The sequence below is a fragment of the Xenopus laevis genome, chromosome 6L (assembly GCF_017654675.1).
Source record: "Xenopus laevis strain J_2021 chromosome 6L, Xenopus_laevis_v10.1, whole genome shotgun sequence".
NCBI classification, from domain to species: Eukaryota; Metazoa; Chordata; class Amphibia; order Anura; family Pipidae; genus Xenopus; species Xenopus laevis.
Genome location: NC_054381.1, coordinates 76,178,205 through 76,203,406, shown reverse-complemented (window position 1 = coordinate 76,203,406; position 25,202 = coordinate 76,178,205). Strand labels below are relative to the sequence as shown.

Here is a 25,202-nt window from a genome sequence, read left to right as displayed (position 1 = left end):
AAAACATGGCTTAGTAACAAAATCGCACTTCAGCTAACGAACACCCCTTATGTATTACAACCATTATGTCGTAACCCAAATTTTCCACCAGGGGTGGAAAAGGGAGCATTCTCAAGATGGGAGAAATATGAGGAGAGACCAACTAGAATACAAGACCTAGTTAAAGGGAAAAAGTTGGTTCCATTGGAAGAGATACAAAGGAGGTGGGGGAAACACCCCAGGGACTTATGGGGATATTACCAACTACATTATTTTATACAAATAAATAAAGATAAAGAGTGGGACAGAACCCTAACACAGTGGGAAAAAATAATAGAGGAAGACCAGGAACTAGATAAACCCCTATCAAAAATGTACAGGACGATATTAAATAGAGAGAGTAATAAAAGTTATACATTTTGTAAATCCTGGGAGAGAGAACTGGGCATGACTATATCAGAGTGGACGTGGAAAAAAATATTTAAATATGGGGATAAGATGACAAAGAGCATGAAAACAAGAGAAGCAATATATAAAATGATAACTAGGTGGCACTATACACCGGATAAGCTCAATAAAATGAACCCACAGATATCAAATTTATGTTGGAGATGTAATGGGATAGAGGCTTCACACACTCATATTTGGGTGTCATGCCCAGTTCTCAAAAACTTCTGGACTCAGGTCCTAGAAAATATAAATAAAATAACTACTTTAAAAATTAAGTTAGAGGATTATGCGATTATACTGCTAAATGTCTATTTAGAACATTCGAAAATGGTAGAGGATATTCTCACTTTCCATTTGGTACAAGTAGCAAAGTCCCTTATACCAAAGAAATGGAAGACTAAAAAAGCCCCCACAGTAAATGAATGGATAAGAGCGGTGGAGGTTGTAAGAGAAATGGAGGAATTAACTTCTATACACCATAATGAGAGCAAGTTATTTTGGAAGATCTGGTCCCCATGGATCGAATATAAAGATAAGTTAAACAAATAACACTAAGGGTTGTAATCTAAGGGTTAAGAGATAAACAATATATGTAAAGATGTACCTTAAAGTGTAAGCGAAACTTGTGTGGCCAAACCCGATTATTTTCCCCATTTTGTTTTTTTATTTACCCTTTCTTTTTTCTGTACCCTTTGATTTGAAAAAATTACAAAATAAAGAATTATAAAAAAAAAAAAATTTTGTAAAATGTACATGGTAATTAGGGGGCGTGGACACAAAATTGGTCATGTTCAAAAAATTCCACCTCACAGCAAATCTTTTTGTCCCTCGTTCTGTTTCCAAAATGTTGGTATGCATACACACATCAGGCAATTAATGGACACACTTTTACTCCCATACTTCCTGTTACAAAGCTGCATTATTTCTGGTCAAGTGATCTCTGAGGGAGCACAGAGAATATCATAAAATGGTGACTGAAGGCAAAAGATGTAAAAGGGCAATATTTACGGATATCTATATTTCAGTTTGGTAATATTCTTTTATAGGCAACTTAATATGATTTAAATTGTCTGTTGGTTAAGTATTCATTTTGGGGATATAGTTTCCCTTTAACAATACAATATGGGAAATGCCATTCACTAGTTTTTGGATGGCTCTGGATAATGGATGTGCAGAGAAAGCATAAATACAAATAACTGTATGACAAAATATCCATACAACCACCAAAACAGTGGCATTCCCAATAACTTTTTTTTAAAATGCCCACATGACCACAGCATTTGTGAAAGAGATTTGCTATCTCTGTCCATTTGCCAGCCATGACCTGAGCTCATACATGATGAAATGCAGTCAATAGCATGTTTCCAAATTCAAACTCTGGCTATACATTTTCTGTGATTGAAAGCAAAGCTGTGTTGTTTCTCCGACAGTGACACAGCAATCAAAGAGGCAACTACATAAATTCAGCTTTAAAAAACTCATTTCTTTACAAAACTAGGCAGCCAATGCAATCAATTGATTCTGGATTAATAAGGAACCATCTGACAAAACAAAACAGTGATTTCACATCTTAGATGACATACATATATACACACACCAGAGGACAATTCGAATAGAAGAGGGCCAACAACAGTCATTCACCACTCTGGTTGCAATTAGTCATTTATGAAATGAATGATTCAGCTACGGCATCATAGAGAGAAGGTGGAAGAGAGCTCTTACATAAATAGTAATGCATTGTACATTTGTCTGTGCAGACAATCTCTCTGTTTCACCAGCTATATTTGACTACTCTTTCAAGTCAGTTGATTTCATACAAGTACTCCTTTCCCCCCCCCCTATAATTTTAGAAATGATAAATGCAGTGTAACAATGCGCTTTCTTTACCCAAACTAAACCCCAAATGCCCACTAAACTTCATCTGAACTAAATCTATCATATAATGCAGGGCTGTCCAACTGGTGGGCCGTGACCCCCCCTTATATGGCCCTCCACATCAAATTCTGCCTGCTGTGTCTTTTTACCATTTGTAAATTTTAAAAGGTATCACTACAGAGATTAACGGGTCCCTGCATTGTTTAAACTTCAAATTCACACTGTAATCCCCTGTATTCACACTTGTGACACCTCTATTATTCACATCCCTAAAACCCTGTGCTGTTCACACCTGAGACCCATATTGAAATTGCCCACATTGTTCACCTGTTCACACCTTATTTAAAATGCTAATGGGGCACCAGCACTGTGTCACTGTATGTAGTACATATTAGAGTGGTCCTGATTCCTGTCTCCTGCTCTGTTCTGTTTTCCCTATGCTCCCTGTGTGTGTCATACTTTGGTATTTGTTCTGGGGGTTTGTTAGCAATTGAAAATTATTGTTAGTGGCCCCCAGGTGTTTAATCATATGCTGGGGTACTGTATTATACACAGGGGAGGAGGAGGCATATGGATTTATGGGTGTGTCTTATATGACAACTTTTTTCACATATGAGTGACATCTTTGCCAGGGCAGGCACAAGGTAGTTTAGCTCCCTAGGCAAGAGCTTCACTCAGTGCCCCCTGTCCTGCATTACCATTTCCCTCCTTACCATGATGGTTTTTAAATAAAGAGAGCAAGAAAATGTACAACACTTTTTCATTTATATTACTGCTCCCTATACGTGTACCAGCAAGCCCAGCAGCCATTCATTATACTGCCTCCCCCCATACCTGTACCAGCAAGCCCAGCAGCCATCCATCAGTCTTCCAGCAGCCATCATATTGCCCCCAATCTTTACCTGTTCCAGCAGCAGCCAAAAATAAATCTGATCACATCATATTGCCCCCAAGTATTTATGTACCTGTGCCAGCGCCCAGCAACAGCAAACATATGGCCCCCAAATCTGTACCTGGCTGTGCCAGCAGGAAGCTTCACATTTTACAGTAATAGAAAGATTGTCTTCAGTTCAGTGCAACTGTGCAAGGCTGAGAGCAGCGAGAGCGAGCCACACCAAGCAGGCCACCAGCTCTCTGCCTCTCTCTGTCACCCAACACATCAGTGAAGTCATTGACGCATATATCGCGATGAACCGCACAGAAGGAGCTATTACTTGCCGGCAAAGAGGGAGAAGGTGAAGGAGATGGATTCCACCCAAGTGGGTGACCATGATTACTGAAACAAATTATTAAATAAACGCTTGGAAAAAAATGAAAAAAAGTACCCTTAAAAGTGCGCCCCTCAATGATGGCGCCCTAGACAGCTGCCTACTCTGCCTACCCTTAGTTCCAGCCCTGATCCCTGCAGTGAGCACCAACCATTTGGTTTTTTGGTGTGCTATTAATGTGGACATGGTGTTGCGGTAACATGGGTGTGGTTTAAAGTGGGTGTGGTCTTAAAACAGGGAGTGGCTAACACTGGCTTCCGTTATCGGCCCTCCGCCATGTAGATTAGAAATATTCAGGCCCTCAGTACCATAGAAGTCGGACAGCACTGATATAATGTATAAAATCTACAGACAGCTTATTGACCTATGTATAGGGTCCTCAGGAGGTATGTATGATTTGATATCTGGCTCCTATTTGTGTAGCGCCAAATTGGGCAAAGATCACCTGGCAACCTTGCCAAAAAAGCAAATTTTCATGGCCAGCTTAAGTATCTATCACAGCAGAACAATTTGTATAACACTTAAAGGAGAACTAAACCCCCAATAAGAAAACCCGCTACCCTAGATAGGCCCCCACCCTGTTTCCCTACAGCATAGTTTATTACCCCTGAAAGTGTCCCGAATACATTGCTCACATATCGGTGAAGAGTAAGCACAGCTGAGCTCATGGGCATCATCTTCCAGATCTTTGGGTCTTCTTCGGGTCCTCTTACCTTCGTTAATTCACATCACTTTTGGCACATGTGCAGTTACTACGAACTGGAAGACTGCTCCAACTCCGTGCTCTTTACATATGAAGACCAAAGATCTGGAAGATGCCGCCCTTGAGCTCCACTATGCTTACTATGGACGGATATGTGAGCAATGTATTGGGGACACTTTCAGGGGTAATAAACTATGCGGGGGAGAAGCAGGGAGAGGGACTTTTAAGAGTAGTAGGCAGGGGCTTTTCATACTGAGGGAGTTTAGTTCTCCTTTAACCTACAACCAACCACATAAAAATAACTAACTAAACAAAATCCTGAGTCTTACATTGAAATAGCTGAACTAAACGAATGATGCTTAACCAATGGAACAAAAAGGAGTTCCCCGTACAATTTGGGTGGGTGTGAATACATACAGCACAGTTATTGAGAAACACTAATGGCAAGGGCACACAAAGCATATGCAATTCTTCTTTCTGTCTGTGGGTAGATTTTAATGAGGCGGAGAGTGGATCATGTCATATCTGTGTCATCATCTATCTACAATGAAGGGTACAGATTCCACCTGTGTGCAGTTACAAATTTTTGCATTTTTCAAGCTGATCCCGCTGCTCTATGTGTAGCCCACACAGGAGGAAGCTGTACTAATTAGTGCAGATAGAGGAAGCCGCTGGTTTTAGCTGGTCCACTTCTCTCTGCCTCATTAAAATCCACAAGCTGATAAGTGTAATATTTTATTTTTAAACAGTGATGTCCACTTAATTCCAGCCACAGGAAAGTGAGCCAAACAAAGGGGCAAGTAGTTGCTACTTACTAACATTTGGCATGTGACCTGTGCTGGGGGTGAATTTGTGGGTTGTAATTTACTACAGCTACAAGGCCCTTTGTGCCTTACAACAGTTATCACGATGTTGTAATTTCACATGGGGTGAAAAGTCAATATGCATTCATATACATGAGAGAAAGAGCGAGATATTCATCCTTAGGAAAACCAAACCTCCTAGATTACGAAAAATAAAATTAACATCCAAAACAGAATACACTCTCATTGCAAATACAAGTTCAGAGGAGCATTTTGAGACAATTTTCCAGTCAAAATAATTTTAGTAAATGATTTATTAATTTTCAAATCTGCTTAATAAGAGATAATAATGCTGTTCAGACAAAGCATAACCCATCAATAGACACATTCAGTCAGGAAACAAAATAAGAGTAAAGAGTGGCATAAAAAGCTGTGCAAAAGAGTGGCACAATATCAACATCTTATTTTAAGCAAAGTTTATACACTCACTATTTACATAGATATTTTAAAACTACAAACAGATGACCTTCAACACACAGGAGGCTGGACCACTGACAATATTGCTGCCTTTGAAGCCAGTGCCCTTGCTATAGCAAAGCTAAAAAAATATATTGATTTGCTAAATGATCATGGACTTCTGTTTTAGTTTAACAATAAAAGGAAAACAATCCATATAAATAAAATCACAAAACACATAAATTACCCTATCAGATCGTAAAGCAATACTCAAAGCCCAACAAGCAATGGCTTATTAAGAGGTATTTATTAAAATGGTATAAAATCCATGCAAATATTTTAACGTGCTTATGATTATATGGCTGCAGATCACACTTTAGAGCCTTAATTATGTCACAGTTTCCAATGCAAGTATCAGATGTAGTAATGACCCTTAAAAACAGATAGCAAGCTACATTCTAGATTACATCAGCATAGAACATCAAATAACGCCTAACCCAAAAAACATAAAATCAGTTCCAAGTTGCTTAGATTACTTGAATCTACAAAATTCAAAATATATTTGAACAAAGTAACTTTAAAAGATGATGGCAGTCAAATTTTTTTTCTTTTTTGCATTCTGAAAGAAAATATAATGCAAAGCAGCCTTCCAATATACACCAATGAAAAAATTTAAATTATTTTAAAGTTAATTGTAATGTAACAGTAAAGGTGTCTTTATAAAGGTACTAGCTGCGAACAGAAATGTCCATCTGTTTTCATTTTAATTGTGGTTACGTTTATTTATATATACACACACACACACACACACACACACTTTCTATCATTATGCAAAAATATGAATGTAAAGCCCCTTTTATAGTGTAGGGATGTGTAAAATAGCCACCCCTAGTATTTTGTGCAGGCAGTCCCTCAATGTTATGGACACCTATTTGGGTCCTAAAATACAGTTGGGAGGGGTACTGTTTGCTCTTTCTGCTCTGAAGCCATGCTTTCAGTGTCCATTTTTTGATGGCTCTAGCCTGAGCTAACAGGCTGAGTCTGAGTGGAACCTGATTGTTTTAGGATTAGTCAGGATAGGCTAATCACAATTATAGGTCACTCTAGGAGTGACAGATAGACAGGTTATTTAGCTGAGCAGCTCAAGGCTCCGACGAGGAGAGTCAGAGGGATTAAGATCCCGGGTACTAATAGCCCAGAAGTAGGGACTAAGTGTATAGCAACAGGGTAGATAGATTCCCCTCAGGTTCCACTTAGGGAAAGGCTGAAAGCTGGTTGTACTTTTATTGCTGCTGAGCACGTCCTCTTGCCTGTGGGGACTAATATTGACCAAAAGGTGCTGTGAGTATTGCTTATTCAAGCAATACTCCCTAAGATTTCAGGTCTCACCCGGGGCACATTTAATGGGAGTGGAGCTCAATAGTGGTGTACAATACACACAATTTAATATAGCGCTACAATAGTAAAAGGAAATGAAGAGGATTTGCTTCTCATACTGGAAGGTGTATACAACATTTTTAGTAACACATTTAGAGTTTCATGGGCTTGGTACATTAACGTCTTCTCATGAAGATGTCACCTTGAATTATTCCCAGATTTAAGATCTCAGTTTAGATGTACAATAATCAGCCATCATAAGACTACTATTTCCACAAATTCATCATTTGTTTTACTTTACCTAATTCAAGACTGATGTACTGGCTATCAATTTCATACTTTTGTAAATGCTCTCACAGCATTGTTGTTGGTCGCAAGATCTGTTGCACCACTGTTCATGTCACTGGGAAAGTACCAAGTGATCAAGAGACACATATTCTCAAGTTTACCACAAACACAGTAAAAAAAATTAACCAAGTCTAAAACAGCAATCCAACTATAAATGACTGATTACAGGATACAGCCATGAAGGTGAAAGTCTTTTTAAAATTAATGTTTAATCCAGTCCAATTTTTGCTCTAGAATGTCAATATAAATTTCAATTGGATGCATCATAGCTATGGAAACCCATCTTGACATTAAAGCATGGCATGAACTTATTTAGTCAAATGAGAATTTTAAATGCCAGTGTGCACAATTTCAAATCATGTAGATTTTATCAGTCATGGAAATAACCCAGTGGCACAATACAGATTAGTGTTAACATGTAATTAACAGTTTTGATTCTTTTACTTTGCTTAACAAAAAAAGGGTCTTTTGTGCACTGAATCCTATATTCGGTTTAAGATTTGGGCAAATTCAAGCTGTTTTCAGCAGCATTCAGATTCAACAGAATCCAAGTGCCAGGCCAAACCTGAAAAAATAAAACATGACTTTTGTGACATGACGTCATACGAACAAGGTGATATTTTTAACTGTTCCTTCCCCTAATTTGCATATACTAATTAGGGTTTAGGATTTGGGCAAATCCTTCACAAATGAATAGGGATTCCTAAAATAGTAGATTCCGTGAATCCCTAAAAAAAAGTTGATTTAAGGCGCATTACTGTTATCTACCTTGAGCTATAACTGTAATGAATTTTAAAAAGAAGCATTTAAATAATAAAATACATAAGTGTGCTTAAAACACAATCTTGAAATTTAAGTTCATATTATTTAATTCAGTTATCAGTCTGGTATTGCTTCTTGAATGTAACAATGTATCAAAGGTCAATTCTCCTTCAGAACAGTTTATCAGCTGACCTGCTACAATGTTACAGAAATAATACTGCCTACACTCTAAACAGCAAGTCAAAGCCGGTTAACGCTTTCAATACCAATTACATTTACAAATAACATATTAATTAGTTATTAATTAGAAGTCATATGTTATTAACCTTCTATAAATGAAACAGTGAACAGAGAAGCATATAATAGTTATATATATTCAATAAGGCAACTCTCTGTATTTCAACCACCAACCATCATTTAGCAAAAACAGGTAAATAACCTTTTTATTTGAAATCTCATATATGGTATAAATGGTGCACTGTGTGACACAGCTGTCTCAGATTAAGATAGTCCTACAAGGCAATTTTAAAATTTGGTTAACAATGTCAGAGAAGCTGAAGATTTCCAAGAGAATTGCTGTGGCTGAGGCCTACTTAATACAAATTTAATTATTGAATAACAATTAAATTCTGGTGCCTAAAGTCTAATTTAATGCATGCAGTATAGCAGCTGGCATCCAATCAGAAATCTCCTTTTTCTTTTGAAGCTGCACTCCCCTGCGTTCCGGTTTTATGCGTTCAGCCGCAGGGGAGCACAGCAGTAGACAAGCTGAATTCTTTTCAATGGGGCTGTACTCACACAGACAAATGTAAGAGGCGAACGCAGATAAAATGCAACATGCTGTGTCCCAACCTGCATTCGGCGCTTACATGCGTCTGTGTGACTACAGCCCCACTGAAAAGAATTCAGCGCGTCTACTTCTACGCTCCCCTGCGGCTGAACGCATAAAACCGAAACGCAGGGTAGCGCAGCTTCAAACGCGCGTGAGTAAGGGCCCTTAATCTATCTATTCTGCAGCACAGGTGGTACACTCGGTATAACTTGCAATTTCCTCCCATGGTTTATCAAGCCTTTCCAAAATGACAAAGAATATTTAACCAATGAACGCAAATTCTTTTCATCTTTTTTTTTTCTTTCTCAATTCTGTTTATTAAAATGTACACAAAAAATCTTGGGAATAGGAGTTGTTTACCAGGCTATTGATTTGAGAAGATCTTGGTATGGAGCTTTGCTCCCTTAGGTAGGGTCTCTCTCAAATGTCTTCTATCGGGTCTAACCAAATTTATAAAATTGATCAAAACAGTTTCTTCTCATATACGTCAATTTGAATAAAGTTGTAGCTTTCCGGATAAGATCTAGCAAACATAGGACTGTTGGTCCAGAGGTAGCCTTCCAGTGCAGGGCTATGGCCTTTTTTTTGCATAGATAAGGAGAATAGATAATAGGATGCACTGAGCTCTCTTTTTGATACTTCCTCTACTTTACCATGGGTAATATTAGGTCTGTTTTTGATTGAATGTGCTGCAGTACCTGCTGCCAGAAGGTGTTTATTCCTGGGCAGGTCCAGACCATATGAAAGTAGTCTGCAACTGCAGTGGGGAATTCTTTTCATCTTTAGCAGAACAGAAATGTTTCAGTTTATAAAGAATAATGACTGCTAAAAGAAAAATTTAACAGCAAATAGTTTCAAAAACAAAGACCAAATAAAGAACTGAAGTATACAATTCTTCAAATGAGTTTGCTTTGACTCCCTCTGGGTCAGATAGAATCTAAGTAGTATTTATTGGGCAAAAACTACATGGACATCTATAAAAAATTTTATTCATCCAGGTCATGAAATACAGTATGTAGTAGCAATAAGTCTAAAGAAACTGGATGTAAGTTTCCTTAAAAATGTTTCCCAGCTCCTCAAAGCACTCAACACCAAACCACATGAAAGTAATGTGGTCCAGTTGTTTGTCCTGTTAAGTTCAAGAAACAAAACAAAAAAAGATTTTACTCAATTAAAACAACAAGCACAAAGTTCAACACAAACCCTATTTATTGAGCTCATGTTGAAAATGGATATACTGACACTTTAAAACCAGAGTGTTATTGTTTTCATATTTCAAGAGATTCTCATTACAAATAAAGGCTTAGTTTGTCTCCACAATCAGCCTCCAAGCAAAAGTCCATTCTTTTTCAACATATAGAACATTTTCTTACTAATGCTGTAAAGTTTTTCTTCTGTTGTTATTAGGGACCCAATAAAGCTCATCTCAACACAAGCAAGTGGTCAGTTACCTCAGCTTCAATTATTTTCCCTCCATGTAAGGACCATGTGGAAGCAGCACTTGACACGCCAGGGAAATTTCTTCAAAATATGTGCTCCTTTGCATTCATTGGAATCGCTACATGCTGGGATCTTGGGTAGTCATGTATAAATGTGGAAGATGGCAGGAGGATAGATCTCACAGTTGACAAAGTGTCATGGCCCTTATACTCTTAACTACACTAGCAAGAGGTATAATTATTTAGGACCCAGGTTCCAAACCATTCATATGCAAAACACTACAGCAAACCAACAGCGTTTCTATATTTTGGGGAAATGCTACGATTCAAACAAGCAATGGTGCCTGTGTTAAAAATAATTTAATCCTGGCTACAGAATATTTGGGATATATCACATCTTTATACACATTTAAATAAATTACATTCAATTCCTGCATTTTGAACTTGAACGTTTATCAGAGGTTTGTTTGTGCGCCAAACGACAAAATAAATATCACCTTCATTCCTTTGAATTCATTTGAGGCTTGCTGTGAAGGCTTTCCAGACCAGCAACTTTATTTTGAATGCAATTATAAAAAATTATAAAATTATAATTATTTCTCCAGTGAGAATTCAGATACCTCATATTGCATACTGCAAAGTCAAAACAGTCTAGTCTTGGAACCATCAAATATCAAAGATACAGAGTGGTCATGAATTTTCCATTCAAATCAAAAAGAGGTGCAAGTGATGTGGTCTGCCATTTCCCCACAAGCTAAAAAAACATATGGCTCTGTTATTATAAGAGAGATTCAAATTTTTGCACACTGGTGAGTTTCGTACCCACTCTCGGCACTTAATCATGGGCTCATGAGAGAGCCCATGATTAAGTGCCCCAAGTGGGTGTGAAACGCGTAGGGCAGATGGAGATGATATACACATTTTAACTTTGTATAAATAAAAATATTTTTTAACTAATTTTCTCTGGTTCTGTGGATCCGTTTGAGTGTCGGTCGGCCCTGCTTCTACTTAACCATTCTACTTAACCATTGTGACTGGATCACACTTTAACACTTTTGTGAGTTTCAACATACACTGCCACAACCTACTTACTGAATTTCAATAGAACCACTGTGATTGGATATCTGTGAATTTACTACTCTCAAGGGTCTCAATACCGGGGAATTCCCTACCACTTCAGTAAAACTGAAGAAGCCACGCTGATGAGTGGTGAAAAACTCTAAATGTCCATGTGCCTTTGACTTAATTCTACCAGATACTGTATATCATGACCTGGATAAATGAGAATCTTTGTAGACTTTTCTGTTTTTAATTATTGCCACAATGTATTTTTTTTATTTTGCACGTTCTCAATCTGACGTTCTCAATCTGACGTTCTCAATCTCTGTACTATTAGTGTAGGACACACTGTACATAAAAACAAAATGGAATAGGTTCCTAGTATGAATTAGAGCTTATACTCTCACAAAGAGTACAGATTATATATATATATATATATATATATATATATATATATATATATATATATATATATATATATATATATATATATATATAAACAGACACATACATTATATTTCCAAGGACCACTTTATATGAATATTATGTCATCATCAGATAAGCTTTTAAAGCAATCTTCCCAAAGGTCCTTAAAGGACAAAGAAAGTATAATTAATTCACCACAGTGAATTAAATTGTATTTTTTTTCCGTCTTTTCCCTGGGCTGATCCATTGTTTTCATAAAATGAATGCTGTACCTTATAGAATGATCTGAACCCCATTATCCAAAAGTCTTGGTATGTTTTTTTATTTATGTTTTTTTTATGTTTAAACTTCCTCTGTAATAATAACATTGTTTATAACAGCTGAAATGATCTGCACAATATGGCTTTTCTTTTTAATTTTTTATACCCCTTTACAGTAGTAAAGCCATATGCTTGGTAAAATAAAAAGAGTTTTGTTAGATTCGAAGATAATAAATGCATTTTTATTTTATTTAAAAGTATACTTGAGTCAATATTTATTACAGTAACTTTGAACCTTACTTTCCCCATACATTTTAAAAAGATTTCTGTAATGTTGTCATACAACTTGCTGCTTAACTGACAACAGATCAGATTTGTCCAAGAGTAAAGCTGGCCATACATAGGGAGATCTGCTCATTTCGTCTCCAAATGAGCGGATCTCTATCCAATATGCCGACCTTTAGGTGGGCAATATTGGGCTGGTCTGATCGTGGGCCCTCAGATTGAGGACAGCATCAATGAACCGATGCGGTTCTCGAGCCGGCAGGATTTTTTTAAACCCACCCAATCAACACCTGGCTGACATTTGCCCAGATATTGATCAGGGAAGCCTGTCAGAGGGCCTTACACTGCCCAATAAGCTGCCAGCTAATAAGTGACAGCTTATATCTGTCCATGTATGGGGGCCTTTAACTCTTTAACCGCCAAGCACGTACGGCGTACGTGCTGGCGGTTCAGGGCTCAGGCTGCCAAGAACGTACATTGTACGTTCCCCTGCAGCCGAGCCCTTCTCTCTGCTTTTGGCGGCTTTTGCCGCCTCTGCAGAGAGTCAGGAGGGTAGACAGCCCCCTGGGCAACGTGGCTGGGGGGCTGTTAAATCGGATCTGCGACGCGATTGTCGCAGATCCAACTTTTAAAATAGCAGAAGCGCAATGGAAGTGCTGCTACTTCCTTACCTGCTCGAGGTCGCACCATCCGCCCCACTCACTTCCTGCTGCGCAGTAACTCTGCTAACATGCTGTCAGGAGTCGGTTCCAGCGATCCTCCTGCTACAAAAACGGTAAGTGCACGTTTTTTACACACTTACCTGCACTTACACATACCTACAGTACATTTATACACTTACACAAACATTTTAGTAAAGACTGGAATTTTTTATTTAATTATTTTTTTATTTTAGAACACTTGGTCGATTTTGTACATTTATTTGCACTTAATTACATGTATTTGCACACTCAGACAACTTTTATTAGTGCACAAATATGTATACACAAAAACTCACAAACTGGTGTTTTTTGGGTTTTTTTTTATTCATTGTACCGTTTGTTTTGCCTAAAAACATGTTATTTTGACAGCGTGACTATTGGATAATCGATTTCGGACACTAATTATGCTGTTGGATAGTGATGGGCGAATTTGCGCCATTTCGCTTCGCCGACAAATTCGCAAATTCGTTTTTGACGCCGGCGCCCTTTTTTTTGCGGTGGCACCCGTTTTTTACGCCGGCGCCCGTCTTTGACGCCGGCGTCTGTTTTTTCTGAAAAATTTCGTCGAGAATAAATAAATTCGCCCATCACTACTGTTGGATCAATTATTTTGTTATTTCATTGATTTACGCTATTTTTGTGGTTTTATTGCAATTTTATCCCTGCATTATTGTTCCTTATGTATCTTTAGTATTGTTGTGCTGTTTGGTGCTTTGGTATAGAAAGATAGATTTTACTTAGTTTGATTCGCCAGAATATATGCTTTTCAAAAATATATAGTTTTCTGGGGGGTCTTTTTACAGTTTTGGGGTCTTACGGCACATAACGCACAGTTGGGGCTCTCTTTTCTGTAGCTTAGTTGGCTAGCGTGAAAATTCATATGCATGTTTTTCATTTGGGGTTCGTAGACGCCAAATACTTTGGTAAATCTTAGCATATTGGGCATCAAACTATTCAGTGGACCTCTGACGTCCATATTTAGGGTGATTTTTCTTTATACGTAAAACATTGTGTGCGATAAATGCGGCCAACTGCAACAATTTTAGGAAATGTTGTAAAAACCTCTACGTTTAGAAAAGCTTTGCAGTTTGGTACTTTGGTGTAGAAAGATGTCTATCTTTTTTGGATTCGTCAGAATGTGTACTTTCCAAAAATATATATTTGGGGGGGGTCTTTGCTGTTAGGAGGGTCTTGAGGCACATAATATGAAGTCAAGGGTCTATGTTCACAGAAGGCGAATCAGCAGCGGAGAAAAATCATATGCACTATTTTCATTTGGGGTCCGCACATGCCAGCTGCCTTGGTATATCAATGCATATTGGGCATCAAACTGTTCAGTAGACCCTTGGCATCAATATTTATGGTGTTTTACAATTGTATGCAAGAAATTGGGTGAGATAAATTGCGGCCAATTGCAATATTTCTAGGCAATTTCAAAAATGTAAAAACTGTTGCTTTTATTGCCAAATTTAGGAAAGGCTTGCGACTTGGTACTTTGGAGTACAAAGACATGCATACCCAATTTGGATTCGCGGGAATGTGTATTTTCCGAAAATATATGGTTTTCTGGGGTGAATGTACTTTTTTCTACCTTTGCTCCCCCCCAAAACTATGTATATGTGTTGATTTTGCAGTACCTGAAATGACAGACCATATGGGGGTCTACCTTTTGGGGCCCCCATATGCCACGTGCTTGAGTACACCTATACATATTGGGCATCAAACTGTTTAGAGGACCCTAGGCTTTCATATTTGGGGTGATTTCTCTTGATACCTAAAAGTATGTGGGTAATACGATGCTGCAGGGTAGAAATTTTGAGGTGACTTTTGAAAACGTCACCAAAATCACCAAATTTAGGAATGGTTTGCGGCTTGGTACTTTGTAGTACAAAAACATGCATAACCAATTTAGATTCATGGGAATGTGTACTTTCCAAAAACATTTGGTTTTCTGGGGTAAACTTACTTTTTTCTACATTTGCTCCCCTCAAAACGATGTAAATGTGTTGATTTTGCAGTACCTGAAATGACAGACTATATGGGGGTCTTCCTTTTGGGGCCCCTGTATGCCACGTGCGTGGGTATACCTATACACATATTGGGCATCAAACTGTTCAGAGGACCCTAGGCTTTCATATTTGGGGTGATTTGACTTGATACCTAAAAGTATGTGGGTAATACGATGCTGCAGGGTAGAAATTTTGAGGTGATTTTTGGAAATGTCACCAAAATCACCAAATTTAGGAATGGTTTGCGGCTTGGTACTTTGGCGTAGAAAGACATGCATACCCAATTTGGATTCGTGGCAATGTGTACTTTCCGAAAATATATGGTTTTCTGGGGTGAACTTACTTTTTCTACATTTTCCCCCCTCAAAACGATGTAAATGTGTTGATTTTAAAGTATCTGATATGACAGACCATTTGGGGGTCTTCCTTTTCAGGCCCCTATATGCCACGTGCTTGGTACACCTATACATATTGGGCATCAAACTGTTCAGAGGACCCTAGGCTTTCATATTTGGGGTGATTTCTCTTGAGAACTAAAAGTATGTGGGTAATACGATGCTGCAGAGTAGAAATTTTTAGGTGAATTTTGGAAATGTCGCCAAAATCACCAAATTTAGGAATGGTTTGCCGCTTGGTTCTTTGGTGTAGAAAGACATGCATACCCAATTTGGGTTCAGGGGAATGTTTACTTTCCAAAAATATATGGTTTTCTGGTGTGAACGTACTTTTTTCTACCTTTGCCGCCCCCCAAAACTATGTAAATGTGTTGATTTTGCAGTATCTGAAATGACAGAACAAACGGGGGGTCTTCCTTTTGGGGCCCCCTATGCCACGTGCTTGGGTACACCTATACATATTGGGCAAACTATTCAGTGGACCCCAGGATTTCATATTTGGGGTGTTTTACATTGATACCTAATGATGTGTGGGAGATATGTTGCTGTAGAGTGGAAGCTTTGAAGTCATTTTTCAAAAAATTCACCAATTTCTATAAAACATTATAACTTTAGGAAACAATTGCAACTTGGTATTTTGGAGTACAAAGATATTTTTACCCATTTTTGGTTCACCAGAATCTGTTCTTTCTAGTAATGGGTAGTTTTCTATGGTAAACCTACTGTTAGCGGAATGTTTGGCCTTGAAATCAAAAGTATGCCGTTTGGGGAGCGTTGCTTTGGAAATTTGGTTGTGTACTGCTTGTAGATTTTGAGCTATACAAGTGAGAAATCTCCATAAAACTATATATATTTGGTATTGCCGCGTTCAGGAGACATAGACCTTTCTAAATCGGCTGTGTTCTCGTACATAAAATAAATGAGGTTTCTGATATATGTGATTGTTCTTCGTGAAACATGATTTTTTTCATTTTATTAGACACTTAGAAGCCTATATTTTTTTACAGAAGTAGAATTACACCAAAATTCTTGCATATTGTGAAAGTTCAGGTTGTCCTGAAAAAAATCAATATATTGTTTTCCTGGGTAAACTAAAAGACCACCCCAGGAAAGGCCCTTAAAGTGAAAGAGTGCAAAATATCTAAAAACTGCTTGGCAGTAGATGTTCGCACCTCAGTGCAGGATGATAAAAATCCATGAAGTTTTAGAATAGAGCCATACTAAACCACCTAGTTGTCAAATCTAGCAGCAAGACTTACCCTATAGCCTCTTCTTCTAAGTAGGTTGTATGTCTCCAAATATATTTGTAGGCAAACAGACTCAAAAAAACACACACAAAAGGGTTCTTCAACCCAATAAAATGCACCTTAATATGCATTTACAAAACATAACTGCAAAACCATTATCATTTTTAAAATATACTGAATAAAAACATTTTAGTTCAGCAAATGTCGGAGCTAAACCCTTTCAGTTCCTTAAGACATGAATTTTGTAGTTTGACCTCACAATTCGTTTAGCATATTAGGTTTTCAACTCCTCTCCAGCAAAAGCAGAAATTCCTTACCTCTACCCCAGAGAGGTGTCTCTAATGACACTATTGCAAAGAAAATGTAGCAGAACCCTTGGAGTATTTTATTCTGACTCAGTGATGCAGGTGCACTGCTAGGAAATGTAGTCAGGAACCAGCTAGAATACAGCTTAGTGTTGTCATGAATATGGACAAAAAATGTCCAACAATATCAGGTCTTTTCAGTATGGTGGATTAGAACAAGAACTATCTATCATCCACTGTCCGAAGAATGTGGGCACAGACAAGCAGTAACTACTCATTCCTAATAGGTATTTTTCTACAAAGATAAACATCAATTTGTTTGACAATTTTCATCTTGAGAATGTCTTAAAGCCCTTAGGCTGAATAATATGAACAAAAATGCTCGGGCTGAATAATATGAACAAAAATGCTCCAATTAATTAATTAAACCACATGCAGAAAAGTATACAATAATCCTAGCATGTTAAGGCAGTATGCATACTAGCTGTACCCTCTTCCTCTTTCACGGGGAAGATACACATTTTAATGCATGCACCTAAAAACCACAGTCATAATCCACGTATTGTATCAGGCAACAAAACAGAAACCTAGACAAACCTAGTGTTGATTCTCCTGCATCTTTCCAGCGATGAGTGTGCATTTTCCCAAACCTCAATGGAGTAAATTATAATCACATAAGATTTACAGACGGTTATACACAAACGCAGGCAGTGCGTAGATTGATTGCTGCCTAGTTACAAATGGTTCACTGTTATATTGAGAGAAAAATTAAGGCAGTCGCTGGTAAACAATCCGTGTGAATATGCTTCATCACAAGCAACCAATACAAGCAAAGGTACTGAAGCTGCTGCCTCTGGCTTCTTTTGCTCAAGATGCTAGTGTATGAGTCACTGCTGGACATTTTTTTTTCTGCGGGAAAGAGCGGAGAGAAGAAATAGGAGGCGAAGAGGAAGACAGGGATTGGATTCGCTCAGTAAAAGAAATACCAGATTGCCTCAGGACAGCATGCTTGTGTTGCATATGATGTCACATCACTGCTTCATTAATTAATGCAGTGAGCCTCCCAGAGAAAAAAACAGCTGCCATGCCGGAAGTACCGAGATAAAACACCAATGTACTTTCAGAATCCGAGCTGGCTGTTTGTAGAATCCTGGAACTTGCAGTTTACTTTATTAACAGAATTGATTACACTGGTTATGTAATATGAAAAATACAATTATCTTTTGCCTAAATTAAAAGAGGGAGGCAACCATGCTGCTTCAGTGTATAAATCAGGACCTGCTGTTGTTGTTGTTGCAAGGTCAGCACTTCCATTCTGCAGTCTGAGATGTGGCCAAAAAGGGATATCCTTTCATGCTAGTGGATTATAACTATGTACGGAGTCAGGCTCCTCTCTTTGAAAAATTTACAATGTTAACAAAATGTAATTGTGCAGTTATAGCTTGGATGAGAAAATGTATTTATTATGATTTTGTCAAAATTATGAAAATTACATTACTTTTCACTGGGAAATTCCCTGGTAACATACCTATTTACTGAGAGCTATATTGTATAGCCTCTTATAAACCTCAAAGAGTCACAATAGAGAAGGAGAAATGTGGTACAAATTTTTATGACAGTATGCAGTCATCTCAATTACGTGATCAATGCTTGCTGTGGCAATATCCACTGTTCTAGAAAAGATAGTGTTAAGTTAGGAAGGCCTATCCATCACTTTTTACAAGTGCTACCCAGTTCTGCAAAGTTGATTTGAATATTTTTGTTTGCAAAACATTTACCTCCATATGAAATAAAAGGCAAAAACATTTCCCAGGTGCAGTAACCCATAGCAACCAATAAGAGGTTTGTTTTTAAATCATTAAATTATACCTTAATGCTGATTGGTTGCTAAAGTTCACCAGACATGTAGCAATTTCATAATGGGGAAATGTATTAGCAGATGCTATTTTGCCCATGTCTAGTAACCTATAAGACGTTTGCTTTTAAACAGCTGACAAATAAATGCTGGCTTTGGTTGCTATGGGTTACTAGACATGTGTAAGCTAATTTTAGGTGAACTTGCCCTTTAATACTAGCCAATGAGCCTTAGTCGTAGCTCAATTTGCATGTCCATTTAAGGACAATGAAAGGTGGATTCATTAGGGGCTGCCAATAGACTGAAAAAAATGCACCGACCTTTCTCAGGTGTCCCAGGTACAATTTTTTTCCTAAAAGGAGCACTGGATCAGGAAAAATATTTAGCAACTAGATTCATGGGGAGGGGCTAACATAATGACACCCCTAGTAAATTCACCTTTCCTTGTCGTTTAGGTCAGTGGCACACTGGGCTTTTTCTCCACATGCACAGAAAAGCAAACAGAGAAAAGACTGATCCATTCTGTGTTGCTCTGTGTTCTCAGTGCATTGACCAGGCCTAGATTTGTGGAAAGGCCACCAAGGCCCGGGCCTAGGGTGGCAGGATTTTAGGGGATGGCATGCTGCCCAACCACACCCACATTGGTTTAAAAACTCTGGGGATGCGCAGGACATAAAATTATTTTTTAAATTTCCCGTGCACCAATGCTCATTGCTCCGGTCCCGATAATAAAAATTTGCATGAATAAAGGGGAGGGGACAGGGGTGACTAATGGCAGTGGGCCTAGGGGCACCCGCTATGTAAATCCGGCCCTGGCACTGACAGGCACAGAATCTGCCCAACAGTGCACATGGAGCAGATATGTGCATTAAAATGCAAACTATATGGAGCCTTTTCCTATGTCTGTGTCTCTACGCAGTCTGAGAAAAAGTCTAGTGTGTCACTGTCCTAAAGGAGGTGGATTAATTGAGGTTCAATTATGTTAGTGAATCCAGTCACTCACAAGTTGATAGTAAGTGACTATAGCCAACAATTGCATGAAAAAAGTCTGTACTTTATTTCTCAAAATGGCTAGGAATATCACTTATTATACCTGTGCAAAATCCACATAATTCATGCACATTACAAATGCAGATTAGTGAACACTTTCAATCATTCTTTAGTAAATCACAGTCTAATCTGTAAAATACACTTTATAACATGATACTTACCTGTGGCTTTTACAAGCAGTTTTTCTGTGGAAAGCAGACCTATTCCCTCAACCTTTTTGGACAGATAGGAAATAACTAAGACTGCTACAGCTAACATTCACCAATTACAAAATACCAATCATGGCCTACAAAATGGCTAGTAACCAAGGGGTGCACACTTGTTTCAACCCAATAAAATTGAATACTTGATTGTGGGCTTAGAATACCCTTAGTATGTCATCCCCACAATGGTACAGAAGAAAAAAATATGCCACAGACTTTACTGCATGAGCACATACATGGTATAGATGGCTTGTTGCCCCATGGGTTGGCATAAGTTGGCAATGCTACAACTACCATGGGTACCGGACTCAATGCAGGACTCTATTTGCAATTACAAATTAAACCTAATGTCTCATAAACCTTCTCTGGTTACATCGACAAATATGCTGCCATCTAAGTATCAACCTCTCTATTTCTCTTGCTCCCCAATTTGCAGATTCCCCCGAGGGCACCCAGAAGCCTGCATCCTCTGACGCCCCCTTCCTATAGGATTGCGTGCTTATTGCTCCAGAATCAGGCAAACTACCCCTGCGGCTGGGCTGCATGCAGCCCCTTTTATTTATGCCATCCTAGGCCCAGCCCTTTGTGGCCTCGCTGCAAATAAGGGGCCAGCCAAATTGCTTTATACGTGTGTGGCTTACTCTGCCAACAATGGGTCCTTCATTTGGTTAAATGTGACATATCAGCTGTTCCCCCAACTGTACACACACAGCAATAATCGCCTGCTGTATGCAGAGTCAGTAACAAACTGTTCAGCTGCCTGTCTGCTGGGACACTTGGTACCCTAGCAGAGCCATTGTAATTGCTGGGTATTTCTTTGAACCTATTATTCAACTGTATGTCCTATGAAGCTTCTTTAACTAAGTTTGTTGACATTTATCGTTATAGTTATACTTTTTTTTCCCACAATATATTTTCATCTGATGCACATTTTTGCAGTTTTAAGTTCACCATTTATGTTTATATGTAAATTGCACTCTCTCATTTGAATATATAGTTTTCTTTCACATAGACTGATCCTTTTACATATGTTTTATTATATTCATACATGTAGAACTGCACATGCTGTGCTTAATTATTTGCAATTGTTGTGACAACTGTGAACCATTTTGGTGGCCTTTTCATGGGAAATGCTATTTAGGGGGTTTGTTTGTGCACTATATCCTGAGGACATTCATGGTTTGTGACCAAACTGATGTTTACTCTTTGAATAAAAAATACACATATTTACAAAATTTAACTCAGATAACATTTCTCTATAAACAAAAAAAAAATCACAGTTCCATCAAAGAGCCTAAATGTTCAAGCATGCCAAATATAGAGATTATTTTCTGCCATTACACTAATTGGAGGTGGTGATTTTAATCCACTGTTAGAACAGCCTTTTACACAAAATGGAACAAGTTGCATAGCACTGTCTCAGAAATACATACATTTATAAACTATCATTATCTTGACAACATTATAAGATTCAGATGAACAATCAATAAGGGTGTTATTGTTTTCTGACAAAAGTAAACTACTTTCGAGGTTTAAAGCTTGTGTTGAACTGGTCAGACAACAGAGAAAAGATGCAATTTTTGCACGGTTTAAAGGGGAACTTCACAAAAACGTAAGCTTTTTGAAAAGTAAACATAATGGATAGCTTAACACTACATCAATTACCCACACATGAGAAACAAATTAAGCAAATGACAGAGGTGGAAAAGATGTTAGCGACACAGTTAGGAGATAGAATGAGAGGAAACTAGGATAACAGAATAAAAACTACCCAGACTTGCTTTACTGCTATAAGGAAATGAAATCTTGCAGAGCTTGGGAACATCTAAATCAGCACAACAAATGGTAAGAAATAATAATGATAATTAAGGTGACCTGTTTATCAGTTAAATAATACATCTCATGGACACACTGACCTTCACTCCAATTTTTCCTTCTCTGTGTCTTTGCACTAGCTCTTATTCTTAGTATTTTAAATAACGGAGTATTGATCTGAAAAGGACTGCCAAAACAGCAACGATTCTTGCAGAGAGAAGAACCAACACACACTTGGGCAGCATCAGAGGAAGATGTGTGAAAGAACATTGTTTCAATCTATTAACCCCAAGTGTGCTAGAGACATTGCTAAAGCCCTACTGCTACACACTTTGCCAATTTAAAAGTAATAGAAACAAATTATATTGTGCTATTTGCATTTTTTAGTCACCTAAAAACCATAACAATGCCTAGGTTTCACACTTCTGTTTCAAGAATAAAATATACTGAAGTGAAAGAAATGTGACACTCTAGAGGAATTCCTTACCCATCCCCCCACATAAATGTATACAGCTCTTTCACAAAGGCTAATGTATTCTTCATAAATTTTGCAAAACCTATGTCATAACTAACACATTAGTACTACATTTTAAATATACCACAGTAAAATTTTAATGAGTAACATTGACTAAATATACTAGCAATAAAGATATGGCTACCAAATTATCCTTGCACTTATGAAAGCCTCCACTTTGGATGTAAATTATATGTTCGGGGCAATTCACAAAGTTTTCCAATTTATCTTTGGACACAAATCCTGTTGTGTTTTTTGTTCATCTATCATTTGATGCTCAGGCCTATGTATTAACACAATTCAATAATTGACAGAAGAATAAGGTTACCACTTCAGCTACACAAAGTACATATTCAAGTCGCAAAAATGTAGCTCATGAAACTCAATTAGCAAGCTACATATCACATCTTAATAAATCAATCTGGCCATGTTCCATGTGTATTCCATTTGGCATAAGCTTCTAAAAATCACTGTGTACTACCTACTAAAGCAATAAAAGAGAACCTTGTACTGAATGCTTTCCAGTAATGGAAATAATAGATATTGCCCCCTATTGATTAGAGAATCAAAGGAGGGTGCGTGCACCAAAAACATCTGTAATGTGCATGGAACAGTGTCAACATAGAAAACATTGCTGCACCTACCTAGAACAAAAAGCAGATTGACTAAAAGCAAAAGGCTGACTTGATTTTATCCAGTGAACAAATTTATGAAAAAAATTTAATCATAATGTGACTATAAGGTTATTCACCAACACATTAAATAATATATCAAAAGAGGATAAGTTTTGGCACTCTAGACATAATTGATTGAAAAGCAAATATTCTGATTTTCTATAAAATAATATCCACTTAAAGAAAAGAACTGAAGGGCTTTGAACATTCAAATGTGGTAACATCCATATGTAGCAACCAAATGGAAAGAATGTATCAGAACCCAAGAAAGTCTGAAATGCTACATACTGCATCTTTGTTTAACAAGCATTTATCCAGCTATATCTGTTCAACTAAGTAGCATGTGGCCTTAACACATTACATCATCCAATGATGTCGAAGTGGGAGTCACAGCCATTTATGCATATTTCTCTCATGCTGAAAATTGGAGAAGCAGCTCACATTGGAATTACCTCCATGCTGCCATAAAAGCACTGCTCTCAATAAGTAACCTCATACACCTAAATAGCACCTCTAAATAGACTCCAAAGTGGAAGCTTGCCATGTACAGTACAAGTTGGTACAGGCAGGACAATTAACGGAGGTGAAATTATCAATATTTTACGTTTGGCCAGTAAGTACAGCTTAATTAAAAAGAAATCAGAATTGTCAAACCCTCCAATGTGTTTTTAAGTTACAGTTTCCAACATACATACAGGCCTAGAGCTGTCAGAGAAGTCTGTAAATTGTAGTTCAGCAGGAAGGTTGACAATAAGCTGTGCTTTGGAGAATATGTGGGCCTTTGTGTGCACCTATGCTAACAACCTCTGTAAGACAGAACTGATTTACACAACACTTTCCACTGTGCATGAACTAAAACCCTCGACAACCCCCATCCCCCAAAGCAGGTACTATTAGCTGGAGCTGAGCCATAACTGGAGCCAGACAGCTAAGCAGGTTGGTAGGAGCGCCCCTCCTAGTGCCTACTCACCGGATCTGTAAAAGGCGGTTATGTCTGCAGAGTCCTTGGCTGTCTCCTCCGCCCCCTCCCCGGTGTTGCTTCCAGCGGCATGGCCGGTACCGATATTTGTGCTGCCAGAGCTTGCGGTGCTGGATGTGCTCATGTCGGGGAGGGGGAGAAAGGGTTCCAAACGATCCTTAGAGTTCCCCAACCCTCCACTCTTTGTCCTGTGGAATGATCGCCTTTTCCACGAGTCACACGCTCCGCCAATTAATAGCGTCCTGGCGAGCCAAATATAGTAATAAAAATAATGAAACCGCCTTACAGGAGATCTGGCTGAACGTGAAATATATCGATTCCGGGTAAAGCTCTAATTAATTCCCAGTCTGCGTTCAGACTGTAATAGGAAAAAACCCGAAAGAGAAATACAAAGACCTGGTTCCTTCTGATTGGTGAAACAACGCTAGGGACTGCCGCAAGCTACCGATCCGCCGTTCCGAGAACCCAGAACCGAGATTCAGAGGCGGCGGCTTGGGGAACAGTGGGGGCGGAGTCGTAACGTGGTGTTGCGGCTACAGGAGAGAGGCTGAAAGGGAGGTGGGTTCTGGGGTGGGGAAACTCTGCATCCGAAATCTGACAATTGAGAATCTCGCGAGAAAAAGAATAGATGAAACCCCCCCCCCGTCACACCCCTTCTCTGAAAATTTCAACTCTAAAGAAGATATTCATATTTATATATGCAGGCTCTTATTGCAGCTATAAATATGGTATATGAAGAAAGAGCTATTTGGCACGAGAAATCCTAATACAAATATACAGTATTTCTTATTAAAACAACTAAGACAATTCTAATGTCGTTCTGTTTGCTTACGGTTGTATAGTTCTCTGCTGACACTGAAGGTCCATTTTTTTTTGTATTGTTCATTCCTGCACTTCCTTTGGTGTATCTTATTGATGCATTGCATATACACTTTTTTTTCTTCAATTATGTTTATTAATGTTTGCATTGGTACATTGCAATTATATCAAATTAAATTGTCACATTATCATGCATAGTAAGGGATTGTAACATTCAAAAAATCAAACTACAGAATAAAACCAAATACATAGTAACATAGTAACATAGTAAGTAAGGTTGAAAAAAGACATGTCCATCGAGTTCAACCTTTTTT

The 25,202-nt window shown here is 38.1% G+C and overlaps 1 protein-coding gene across 6 annotated transcripts in view; it reads right to left on the bottom strand.

Moving 5' to 3' along the window:
* trio.L (trio Rho guanine nucleotide exchange factor L homeolog) overlaps positions 1–24,669 on the bottom strand; it is a 298,296-nt gene extending 273,627 nt beyond the window's left edge. For 4 of the 6 annotated variants that reach the window (XM_041566192.1, XM_041566193.1, XM_041566194.1 and 1 more), the window contains exon 1: positions 24,061–24,669. In XM_041566192.1, coding sequence (XP_041422126.1) covers positions 24,061–24,193 — 133 coding nt within the window. In that variant the 5' untranslated portion in view covers positions 24,194–24,669. Of the gene's footprint in view, positions 1–17,576; positions 19,467–24,060 lie in introns of those variants that run through there. The other 2 variants (XM_041566195.1, XM_041566196.1) reach the window with 1 other exon arrangement.
* Between the last annotated feature and the right edge of the window lie 533 nt (positions 24,670–25,202).